Raw genomic sequence first — 12,373 nt, 5'->3', positions numbered from 1 at the left:
CCTTTTGGAACCCTTATTTCTAAGAGTGTAGCACTTACCTTCACCCTTACCTCATCTCCTTCTGCACTCGCAACCTCTGTCAAATTTGTGGGTAGAGTCACTCAGAAAGTCCAGAATCCTTAGCTGCAAATAAGTCAATTTAGCCATTTAAGTGAAATTCAGGCAACATCTCAATCTTGTGAGCTTTGCGACGTGGCTAATACGCTAAGTTCTTGAATGTTCTTGAATGGAAGTCAACATTTTCCTGAGGGGAAATTCCGTCATTTCAGTTCTACTTCAATCAGAGCGTGATGTCAACTTTGTAAATTGACGAACAAACCACGGGTGTGATTGACAGCTGGAATCGTCCAATGGGAGGCCCGGTTGCAAATGAACGTCTTGCGATTTCCTCCCTCCCCCCCCCCGGCTTCGTCCAAATCGGAAATCCCCAAAGGCTTCAGATCGGGATGCCGTTTTTTTTTTGCATCCGGAAGTGTCCGTCCAACTTTTCTATACGAGCGCATGTGCGGACCAACATCGCAAGGGGGACTGTTGCCAAAAAGTCGTACTATGTACTACTCGGGTTGTGGCTGCCGTGTGCTTTCTATTTGTGACAAGGAAAAATGTGTAATAATAAGTGGATTTTTGGTTGTTGTTTGGCGAGACCTGGACGTATACCATGAGGGGATTACATCATTAAAAAAAACGTGAGGAGGCTCAAATCCAAAGACGAATTCCGTGAGACCAACGTTGCCTGGAAACACACAGTCGCAGGCAGTTTTGTCCACCGCGGTGATGTAACCCTTTCACCGTATAGTCCCGGGGCTCCGCGTAAAAGACTCTTTTGGATGTTTTATTACTTTGTTTTGAATGCGTAAAAAAAGTCTGCAGATTCTCGGATTGGACCAGGGGGGACGGGGGGACGGGGGGACGTCGGGACGTCATCGCAGAGACCAAACCTCAATACCAAAGGGACAAAACCGAGGGAATAATAGTGTGGCCATTTTGTGATGTTCATCACGTTTACAGTGTGGAGCTCGAAGGAAGCTTGAGAAATATTTTTAGAAAAACGCCCACTGAGGCGATTTTTTTATTTTTACTTTTCTGGAGAAGGACCACGCTCTCCTTCCTTTTGCTCGCATGTACTATGAAGCGTATTCGGCTGGTTGAGTAGGAGTAGTAGAAAAAAAAAAATTATGAAATGACAGTCAGCTCTGTTTAAAAAAAAAAAACATGTGTGAAACTCACATTTAAGGGACAGTTGAAGGTTTTTATGAAGCGAGGTTGTTGGAGACACATTTTGGACTGATAACATGGCTGCTGGGACACAAGGGACATTTTTAGCGACTTAAGATCAAATCTACACCTGCTTATGTTTACAATACACTTCTGATTATGCTCACTGCTTTTTCCCTCAATGTTAAACAGCTTTATTTCTGTCCGGAAACTGCACTTTCTACATCGCTCGCTCTCTCATACATATATAAAGTATGAGATACATAAGTGCTAAAAACAAAACAATTCAGTTAGCTTAAGCTACTGTTAGCATTAGCTTAGCTGACAGTACCTGCTGTCACTGTTACAAAGTTTTTGTTTTTAATTCATTAGCTAAGGTTGACAAATAATAAAGAACAAAAATTCTCAATTTGCTAAGCCACGGTTAGCATTAGCTTAGCTGACAGTACCTGCTGTCACCGTTACAAAGTTTTTGTTTTTAACTCATTAGCTAAGGTTGACAAATAATAAAGAACACAAATTCTCCATTTGCTAAGACACTTTTAGCATTAGCTTAGCTGACAGTACCTGCTGTCACTGTTACAAAGTTTTTGTTTTTAATTCATTAGCTAAGGTTGACAAATAATAAAGAACACAAATTCTAAAATTTGCTAAGCCACGGTTAGCATTAGCTTAGCTGACAGTACCTGCTGTCACCGTTACAAAGTTTTTGTTTTTAATTCGTTAGCTAAGGTTGACAAATAATAAAGAACACAAATTCTAAAATTTGCTAAGCCACGGTTAGCATTAGCTTAGCTGACAGTACCTGCTGTCACCGTTACAAAGTTTTTGTTTTTAATTCGTTAGCTAAGGTTGACAAATAATAAAGAACACAAATTCTCCATTTGCTAAGACACTTTTAGCATTAGCTTAGCTGACTGTACCTGCTGTCACTGTTACAAAGTTTTTGTTTTTAATTCATTAGCTAAGGTTGAAAAATGATAAAGAACACAAATTCCATTCGCTAAGCCCCTGTTAGCATTAGCTTAGCGCGTTTTGTCAGGTCGAAATTCTTGGAATTGAAGGAATTAATCCACTTCTGTCTCCATACGTAAGTTCGGATGCATCGTTATGTGATTTCCGTGATTGAAATATTTTATTCGGATTTACACAAGTGACACGAACTAACCACAGGAGGCAGCAGTGGAGCTAAAAATGCTGGTTTTGTGTATGGGGTTAGATGCAGCCATTTTATCAGTCAAAGTGATTTAAAATGTGTCCTATAATAATAACCTCCTGCACCATTTTGGACTGAATGACTTGCGAATGTATAAAAAAACCTTTCTTTCCAGTGCCAGAGTTAAAGAAAACCCCTCTGCATTTGAGTTCTTCTGCTCTTTCTCGTAACTGTACTGTACAAAAACACACCCCTGGACTCACTGATAGGACAGTCTGACAACAAGCCCCGCCCCCCTCTCCTCTCCTCCCCCCCTTCCCCCCTGGAACTTAACGGTGACCGCTCGAATGTAAATGTCATGGTCACCATCTCCCGGTGGCTCCTGCTGCAAAAACCATCACAACCCGCCGCTGCCGACTGTTTCAACAACGATCAAATTGTGTATTTTAAAAAACAACAACTTTTACCTTGTTCAATTTGTTAGATATCAAACCCCTGAGTATGGATTTTCTTTCCCCCCCCCCGACATATCTGGAGTTTTTGAACATTATTGCATGCTTTTCCCCCCCCCCCCACCCTTTCATTTCTAACGTGAATGGTTTATTCCACCCCCAAACCCTGCGAATGTGGTGTATACGTGTGCGTGACGCATGTGTTCACTGTGAGAGCTCAACAAGTTTCTTTTTCTGTGTACGGGAAAACAAAAAAAACAAAAAAAAACAACCCCAAACCCTACATTAACTGTATTTTTTTGTCAGGTAACTCAGTATCGCAATAAATAAATAAGTAATTGCAATATCTGTGCATGTGAAATGTCGTGCCTGGGCCACTAGAGGGAAGCAAACACTAACACTGCTGTCACACTTGATTCTGTTTCACCCATTCAAACATGACTCATTAGCTTTGTATTGTACAATTATTTATTTTAGAGCATCTTTGAGTTGCATTTGACATTTTATTTTGACATAACAGAGGAAAAGAAGCCACTATTTGCATTATTCTCATCATTTCCAGTATATTTTAAGGGTAAATTTGTGGGTAAATTCACTCAGAAAGTCCAGTTTCTTTGGCTGCAACGCGTCAATTTGGCCATTTAAGTCTCATCTTAAATCTTGTGAGCTTTGCACAAGGTTGAATCGAGTGTTTCAAACTGCTGGTGGTTTATTCAGCTTAAACTTTCCTTGTTTTAATTAGAAAAACATAAATTTCTGAAAATTAATATTAGCTCAAAACAGTAGTTTCTCACATTCTAGAAGCACTTGTGGACACGTGGGATGTTTTTTTTGTTTTTTTTATCTGACTCCGCCTCCCAGTTTCTGCAGAACGCCCAGGCCTTTCTCCTGATACTCCGCTCTGCTCAGCCAAAAGGAGTCCTTGTCCTTCATGATGTTGGCCAGCACAGCGCCACCTAGGAACACCATGTGTTTGCGTCTGGGAGGATCCTCGATGCGGATCTTAAACTTCTGCACAGGTGAAGAAATGATGGAAGATGTGATTAAAAAAAGAGAAATACATGCACATGAAGTCGGAGACCTCTGCTGTAAGAATTAGTGACATCTAGAGGTGAAACTGCAGATTGCAACAAATGGTGGACTCACTTCACTATTGGCCTTAAGCAGTGTTTCCCAACCCTGGTCCTCAGGGAACACTGCCCTGCCATGTTTTACATGTTGTCCTACTCCAAAAAACAGCTGATTCAGATGAAACATTACATTTTTGAAAAAAAAAAAAAAAAATCACAAAAGTAGAAACATTACATTTTTGGAAGAAATTTTTTTTTTTCAAAAATGTAATGTTTCATTTGAATCAGGTGTTTTTGGAGCAGGGCAACATGTAAAACATGGCAGGGCAGTGTTCCCTGAGGACCAGGGTTGGGAAACACTGGCCTAAAGGACGAGGATTTTTATGGCTAAAAAACACAAACAGTTGACATGGTTTTATTCCCATTTTCTGCCTGAAATACCTTCTAGATGTTACACACCAGACCTTTAAAATCCAGATTATTAATAAATAAAAGCCCTTAATCTGAATGATTATTCTGAATGTTCTTACTGAGAGTTTCTGCGTGTCTCCGTCCAGCACTCTCTCCAGGTAGAGCTGCTTGATCTCCCGCTCCAGTCTGGACGGAAGGCCTGGATACATGGTTGATCCTCCTGACAGAACAATGTGCTTATAGAAGTCCGCCCTGCAGGAGGGGAAAAAAAAAACAGACAGATGGTCGATTGTCTTTGTTTTTCCTTTGAGCTAAAACGCGTTCTTTGTAGATTGTACAGCGCGAGCTGGCAGACCTGAGGTCGATGTCTGCAGCCTGGATGGTGTTGAACAGCAGCTCGGCCACCCCCGCTCCCTCCACGTTGATGAGGTGAGGCTGGAACAGAGCTTCAGGAGCGCCGAACCTCTCCCCGCCCACGTTCACCTGGCGTCCGTCGGGGAGCTGCGCCACAGAAATAAGACGAGGTTGGAGATCCGTCAAACAATGTCGCCGTGCTAGGCTGTTCTCCATCTGAATCCCAGGTTTGAAAGTTCTACCAATGTTTGTTTGGGGTTTCTTCAGGTACTTTGCATTCCATTTGAAACTGGCTTTTACTCAATGGAATTTGCGTTAGCTGGTCAGTTACTGAGCACAAGTAGAAGTGGCCTATCTAGTCTTTGTAGATGTAATTGTCCTGACTCTCAATTTCTCCCTTTACTGTCAAGACAATGCTAACTACCTTCTCCATTAGCTTTTTTTTATTAGCTTCTTTGCCAGTTAGTTAGCTTGTTGTGGCTCTTTTACAGAACGTGTCTACTATTTTGCCTGGTACAAGCAAGTAATCTAGACGGATCTGAAGGCCCTGGTATACTTTCGCACACATGCCGCATACCCCGGACCCTGGTCTACTCGCGCGTCAGGGTCCTGTAGTATCTCAAGACAATGCTAACTCCCTTCTCCATTAGCTTCTTTGCCAGTTAGTTAGCTTGTTGTGGCTCTTTTAAAGAACGTGTCTACTACTTTTGGTACAAGCAAGCAAGCTGGATTTTTGGACGGTTCTCAAGGCCCTGGTATACTTTCGCACACATGCCGCATACCCCGGACCCTGGTATACTCGCGCCTCATGGTCCTGTAGTATTTCACTCAACCATGGGGTGGGGGTATAAGTCTGGACGCATTCCTACCAAAGAAGAAGAGAACGATGCTACAGCTCCCTTGGACACGTCTGGTCCGAGCGGCTCACAGCTGAAAGGCCCGTTGGGCACGAGAGTCGGGGTGTCGAGGGTTGCCAGGTCAAGGCACCCAACGCTCACTTTGCGCAAGGTTCCAAAATCTGCATTTCGCGTCATGCGCCCAGTGCTCGTTGGGTCCGCGCAGTCTGTGCGTGGAGGTGTACCTTGGAAGGGCCTTAAGGTTTTCACAAGTTAGCCAAAGGTTAAAATCTTGGATAGTTTCAGTTTCTTCTGTCGCCCCCTTGACGAATTCTGAGTAACTAGCGAAACTTGCCGAGGTGACTTTGCACCACCTCCTGACCTCCGCTACCCACTTTCAAGAAGCGTTTATCTCAACTGCGAGGCTCTCCAACGTTTCAGAACTGTTCTTTGGTTCTTGAACGTACCGTGAAGGACTCCATCAGGTAGGTGGTCTCCGTGGCCAGTCGCTGCTCTTGCTCGATGTTGTATCCGACGTAGCAGAGCTTCTCCTTGAGGATGCGCACAGTCTCAAAGTCAGCTGAGTGGTTGAAGGCGTAGCCTCGGAGCAGCAGCAGCTGACAATCAGAGGAAAAAAGTTGGAAAACTGCGATCAAAGCATTACCCGGTACCAAGAAGAGAAGGTTGAGGCCGCAGACTCACCTTGATGAGGTAGCGCGTGATGTCACGGCCCGCGATGTCCAGCCTGCGAGTGAGGTGGGGTAAGGAATAACCCTCGTACACCGGACAGATGTGGGTGACTCCGTCTCCGGAGTCGACGACCACACCGGTGAGCAGTCCTGTAAGACCATAAAACATTTCAAGAATCATTGTGAAACTCAAAATTCAACAAGAAGTGGTGTAGGTTTTGAAGTTGAATCCGAGGGAAGCAGCTGGTGAACGTTTACCCTGAGCGTAGAGCGTGAGAACGGCCTGGATGGCCACGTAGATGCCGTGGAACTGGTACTTTTCAAACATGACCTCCGCGATCTTTTCCCGGTTCTTGGTGGGGTTCATGGGCGGCTCGGTCAGCAGGATCTAGAAGAAAGTGGATCTGTGTGAAGGTTTTTGAGTATATTATGTTAGCTAAAGTGTGGGTCGAGGACCACTGGTGGGCCTTGGAGATATTGTAGGTGGTCCTCAGGTAGGGACATAAAAATTCTTCCATTTCCAACCAAATTAATCAGAACCATTTTGAGATCATTTGAGAGTCGTAACAAAACGTATCTGGGTGTTAGCCTCGGAACATATACTGAAATTTCAGTTCCCCCAAACCTCTGAAATTTGGAGATCATTTCTTTACTTTACAAAAACAAGCGCACGAAACATCCGTGCGACACCTTTGCACCTTGCATTCTTTGGGGTCAATGTCCAGGCGGTCAGCGCTGAAGGTGTAGTCCCACAGGTGGAGCATGTCCTCCCAGGAGCGCACCATGCCGTTCTCCATGGGGTAAGAAACCTCCAGCATGGAGCGACACTCGCTGGCCTCATCGCCCACCATCAGGTCCTGGAGAAGAAGAAGAAGAAGTTCAAACATCAGAAATAAGGAAGACAAGTGATTTTTAATGAATGTTTGTAGTATGTATTAAAAAACCTCACCTTTATCTCAATGTTGCCCACTTTGGTGCTGGATCGCAGGATTGGTCGACCCACCATGGCGGGGAAGATGTGTTCGGGGAAGTTCGCTCCAGCGAAGCCACATTTAACGAACTGTGGAGGAACATTAAAGGCGCCATATGTAAGAATGTGGCCCAAAAAACGGTTACTACATTCAAATTCAAAATACCGAGGTTCTTTTAGGTTGCGTTTTCTGACTTAACTGGCAACCCGTGGTTGCTCGGCAGCTGAGACTCTACGGACGGCAATGATTGGTAGGCGGCGGTAGGTGGCGCCACGTGAGGCCAAAACATGATTTGCAGTCTGCAAAATATTTTTTTGAATGCAAATATTTTGTCTGTACTGTTGTTGTTGGTGAGTTCAGTTTGTTATATGAACATTATTCCTGAGTCTCTGTGACATATTAGGAGGATTTTACGGCCTTTAGTTGCTTTAGACTTATTACATAATGCACCTTTAAATGATTAATCTGGACCAGTGGTTCTCAAACGTTTTCTACCACGAACCACAGACACGTAGCACACGTAAACATACCTACTCTTAAAAAGAGTATTATTATAAATAACACTGCTTCTATCAAATTCAATCATATTCCGCGAGTGACCTGTTCTAATCATTTCCATTTTTGTTAATCCATTCTGTTCCGTTTTAATCCGGCCCCTGGTTTAATCCACGTGCAGAAATCAGATTTAGGGTGAATTATTATCAGTGTTATCAGTACTAATACTTTGTTACTGTACCCAAGTACAACATTGACGTATCTGTACTCTATGATACAGTGTTTATAGATTATTAATGCAGATTATTGTGCATGCATCTTGGTGAATAACTACAGCTCCTTTAAGACTCATGACTTCACCTCACACTGCAACTGCCTCGACTTGTCTAAATGACCGCAGTCGCATTCCTTAGCCTGGAGGGAAACAATACATTCCAAACAGAGGCAAAACAAATAAAAAAAGAAAGGGTTTTTATAACTAAAATGTACATTTTAAAATGTAAAAACGCTTATATTTATGCTGTTTTTCTAAGCCGCTCCTGATTTGTGTTGACTCTGAAACGGCTCTTCCTGCTTTTCACCCAATTGTTGCTCGGTTTAAAGCCTTACGACCATGTATGGCTGTGTGTGTGTGTGTGTGTGTGTGTGTGTGTGTGTGTGTGTGTGTGTGTGTGTGTGTGTGTGTGTGTGTGTGTGTGTGTGTGTGTGTGTGTGTGTGTGTGTGTGTGTGTGTGTGTGTGTAAGAGGTGTGTAAGAGTGACAAGTCCAGACAGATGTGGAATCAGCCTCGAGTATGCACGGCACAGTTTCACACCCTGAGACTCTTTTTCTTGTTTTTTTGTTTTGTTTTTCTTAAATGAAAACACTTAAAAGTGAACACAGCTGTTACAGTTTTGCATATTGAAAAAGCAGCAGGGAAACGTTCAAAAAGAGCAAATGTAAAGTCACTTAAATGTGCAAAAGTAAAAACGTGCACGACAAGTGGATTATCTGCGATGATAATGACATGTACAGTAAGCAGATGTTTTGTTTACTCACTCCTGTGCCATTGTCACACACCACCACTTTCCTTCCCTGACTGTCCATCCTTTCACACACTGACGCCCCCAAAAAATAATAATAAAAAAAATAAAGCTGCTTCTTCTTCTTCTTCTTCTTCTTCTCCGGAGACTCTGTTCCTTCCTGTCAGAACAGGCTCCGTGCGACTAACACATCACAGTTTCAAGACCAGACTCAAGCAACAGTCAACAGCTGACAGGTATAAAAGCTTCCTGCTGCTCCTGCACAGTGTGGGGGCGGGGCCACACCGAGCGAGGCCACGCCCACTCTCTGTGGTCAGGAGACATAAAAGAGGAACTTGACATTTTCTTACACTTCTTCATTTTTGCAAGTGCAGCGACGACAAAGACTATATATGACACTGATGATGATGATGATGAAACCTGGGACATTTTTATACTTTTTATGTGCCTTATGTGGAATAAACACATGTTCATAAATCAAATTAACAACAAAAAGCATTAATGTTGACGTTAAATAAACTATAAAGGTAACTTCCGTTAGACCTTTATTCTTTTATGTTGAAAGGACATCAAAGGAACAAGGATTTTAACAAAAACATATACATCGTGTTGTATTACCGTGTCATTTTATATATTGTTCCATGCCATAAACGTCCCTAATGCGAATCAGTCGTTTTTTTCGTCCGTTAAACATCCGTAAAAAAAACTAAAACGAGAAGAAAAAACGAGAAGCAGGAGGAAAAAATAACTAAATATGCGTCACTTCCGGCCGCCATCTTTGATTGTTTGGTTGTTTAGAAATGACTTCTTCTTGTTGTTAGCGAGAACTAGCTAAAAAAAAAAAAAAAATACTAAACCGTGGAAACGTCAAAAACACGGGTAAGTGTTAAACTGTCTGTGTGGCTTGTTTGTGTGACTTATTAGTGAAATAAAAGTTTAACAAATATATATAACTGTTAGCTATTTATAGCTATTTAAAGGATTAAAGAATATTTAAACAGAGCTAAAACAAACGGTGACATAAATGCTAATGTTGCTCTGTAGAAACACCTCCAAACCACTTTTTATGTGCCTTATGTGGAATAAACACATGTTCATAAATCAATCATTTCCATGCCATAGCCTCACATAATAATTATTATGATAAATAATAATATAACTAGGACAATGAGTGGTGCCTATTTGTGACTGTACATAACAATAAGTATATATATATTATATTTTTTGTCCCAATTAATATTATTTATAAAAAATTACAAACTTGCTGCGTATTAATCGCAGTAATTTTTGGCAAATTCGAATTTTCATAGCTTTTGTTAGTATTAGTATTTCAACAACAAGCGTGTTTTTGTTCATTTTCGATTGTTGTTCAAAAAAAATAACAACAAAAAGCATTAATGTAGACGTTAAATCAACTATAAAGGTAACTTCCGTTAGACCTTTATTCTTTTATGTTGAAAGGACATCAAAGGAACAAGGATTTTAACAAAAACACATACATCGTGTTGTATTACCGTGTCATTTTAAATATTGTTCCATACCATAAACGTCCCGAATGCGAGTCGGTCGTTTTTTTTCGTCCGTAAAAAATACGTAAAAAAAACCTAAAAGGAGAAGAAAAAAGGAGAAGCAGGAGGAAAAAAATAAATAAAATGCGTCACTTCCGGCCGCCATCTTTGATTGTTTGGTTGTTTAGAAATGACTTCTACTTGTTGTTAGCGAGAACTAGCTAAAAAAAAATAAAAAATACGAAACCGTGGAAACGTCAAAAACACGGGTAAGTGTTAAACTGTCCGTGTGGCTTGTTTGTGTGACTTATTAGTGAAAAAAAAGTTTAACAAACATATATAACTGTTCGCTATTTATAGCTATTTACCCTGGGGGATATTTAAACAGAGCTAAAACAAACTGACATAAATGCTAATGTTGCTCTGTAGAAACGCCTCCAAACCACAGTTTAATAAGCTTTGTAATGTGTAATTATGAGCTACAATTATTGTTGTCAATAGAGTCAATATCTGCTGTCAAATGAGGCACCAATTTCATTTAAATGTTGAATTTTCTGTAAATTTAAGGAACAGTTTAGTAGTTTTTCTGTTAGATTTCACTACTTAATACTCCTTTTATTAAGAGTAGTAATAATAATAGATAGTGAATGGGGAATATTGTGGAGTGTGTTCAAGATACGGGTGAAAATGCTCCACCTTGTCAAAATAAAGTGCCACAAGGGGGAGCCTGTGCTTTATCCAACTATATCCTTTGCTATGTTTTTGTAACATTACACTATTTGTAAAATTAGAACATTTTTATGACATTTTTTGTGCATGTTTTTGTGATATTCCAGCATTATGTACTTTCTGTTGAATTTATAATGCTGTCTAGCTCGCTAAATAAAGCATTTATTTACTTTATTTTGAGAGCCACAAGGGGAAGCTATTGTAGCATCGCATACCTATTGTTTTTCACCAAAATATAAGGTGAAAGTGTGTTTTGGAGCCGTGTAAGAGTACTTTTCATCTCATATTTATTGTAAAAAAAAACTGAGTAAGGATCTAAAGAATACTACTAATGCCTACATAAGGGCCTCTAGTGTGAAATAAATATGTGTCTGAAATGACCTAAAGAAACAAGAGATTTTCTTCTTTAAAAATCTCCTCAGTCAGTACACAGTTGGGTAAAAATAGGTTCATTTATTTACATAAAACATTTACAAAATACTGTACATCGTTTTACGCGGAGACGCAGCAGTGCGTTATGGGAAATTATGTTTTTTGTGAGAACAATTTTCTCTAATGTGTCGTATCTAAACCGGGCCTCACTGAGGTAATAGGCACAGTTGAGTTAATACCTTTTTCTTTTCTTTTTTAGCAGCACACGTGCGTCATTAATCCCATAGTTTGTGCATTTTTTTAATGTGTTATTGTGTCGTTCAAGAGTGAAACCCTTTGGTCCTTTTGTTAAGGCAGTGAATGAAATATGCACAATCGCAGACTGATTTCTCTTCAGAAACACATTTAGGTTACAGTAAAATCCAGTGAATGACAGTTATTATTGTGCAGTTAGTGTTAGTGATGACTTCCTGTCCCGTGTCTTGTTTTATTTTAATCATTTCTTTGTTATACGGAGCAAAGAAACCAGAAAATATTCACGTTGAGGCTGGCTTTTACACTCCCGGGTGAAACTGACAACTGTCGTTTAGACAGCGACTGCGTTTTTGGGGCTTAAAAAGGCAAACAAATGAACCCACACTCCAGAGTGGAAATCTTAAAAATTCCCGTCTAAAGGGGTTGAAAAGTTGCCTTAGCTGCTACTTCGCGCTACTAGCGAGAAGTAGAAGGAAGTTTCGACGCACACGCGCATTCCTGGTGTTGTTGTATGGCAGTGCTTCACAGTGCCACCTAGCCACCTGGCATGCATACTACATCAAATTTCACACACTTTTGCGTCACCGCGTGCGTGCAGATTTCCACCCAAAGACGCTCGTCTAAACGCGAAATAAAAATTGGGAACGCAACGCCACTTTTGCGGTTTGTGTTCAGATCGTTGCCTTAAAGAAGCTGAACAATCTGAAAACTGAATGAATCGCCAACTATTTTGATAATCGATGAATCTGTGTTTAAATGTGAACATTTTCTGGCGTCTTTTGCCGCATGTAACGCATAAAACCTTAAACCGACTGACATTTTATAGACTGAAGTATGA

General features: G+C 41.0%; 1 protein-coding gene across 1 annotated transcript; it reads right to left on the bottom strand.

Annotated features, from left to right (window-relative positions):
- Positions 1-3,322: 3,322 nt before the first annotated feature.
- On the bottom strand, positions 3,323-8,818 carry LOC310944913 (actin-related protein 2). The gene is made up of 9 exons (XM_083910763.1): positions 8,688-8,818; positions 7,133-7,243; positions 6,882-7,040; positions 6,442-6,571; positions 6,197-6,333; positions 5,962-6,111; positions 4,660-4,805; positions 4,424-4,556; positions 3,323-3,834 (listed from the first exon to the last, which is right to left on the bottom strand). Exons 1-9 carry the CDS (start codon positions 8,733-8,735, stop codon positions 3,664-3,666), a joined length of 1,185 nt encoding a protein of 394 aa, XP_083766889.1. The 5' UTR covers positions 8,736-8,818; the 3' UTR covers positions 3,323-3,663.
- Positions 8,819-12,373: the final 3,555 nt, after the last annotated feature.

Source organism: Microchirus variegatus (genome assembly GCF_963457635.1).
Source record: "Microchirus variegatus genome assembly, chromosome: 2".
In the NCBI taxonomy this organism is placed as follows: domain Eukaryota; kingdom Metazoa; phylum Chordata; class Actinopteri; order Pleuronectiformes; family Soleidae; genus Microchirus; species Microchirus variegatus.
This window is presented reverse-complemented; position numbering and strand designations above follow the sequence as displayed.

Bases quoted from the DNA above. Each gene is read 5' to 3' on its own strand.
- LOC310944913 (XM_083910763.1), bottom strand. From the start codon at position 8,735: ATGGACAGTCAGGGAAGGAAAGTGGTGGTGTGTGACAATGGCACAGGA. The intron at 7,041-7,132 runs GTGAGGTTTTTT...CTTCTTCTCCAG, and splicing joins TGGGCAACATTGAGATAAAG to GACCTGATGGTGGGCGATGA. The intron at 4,557-4,659 runs GTCTGCCAGCTC...CCCCTCCTGCAG, and splicing joins GCTGCAGACATCGACCTCAG to GGCGGACTTCTATAAGCACA.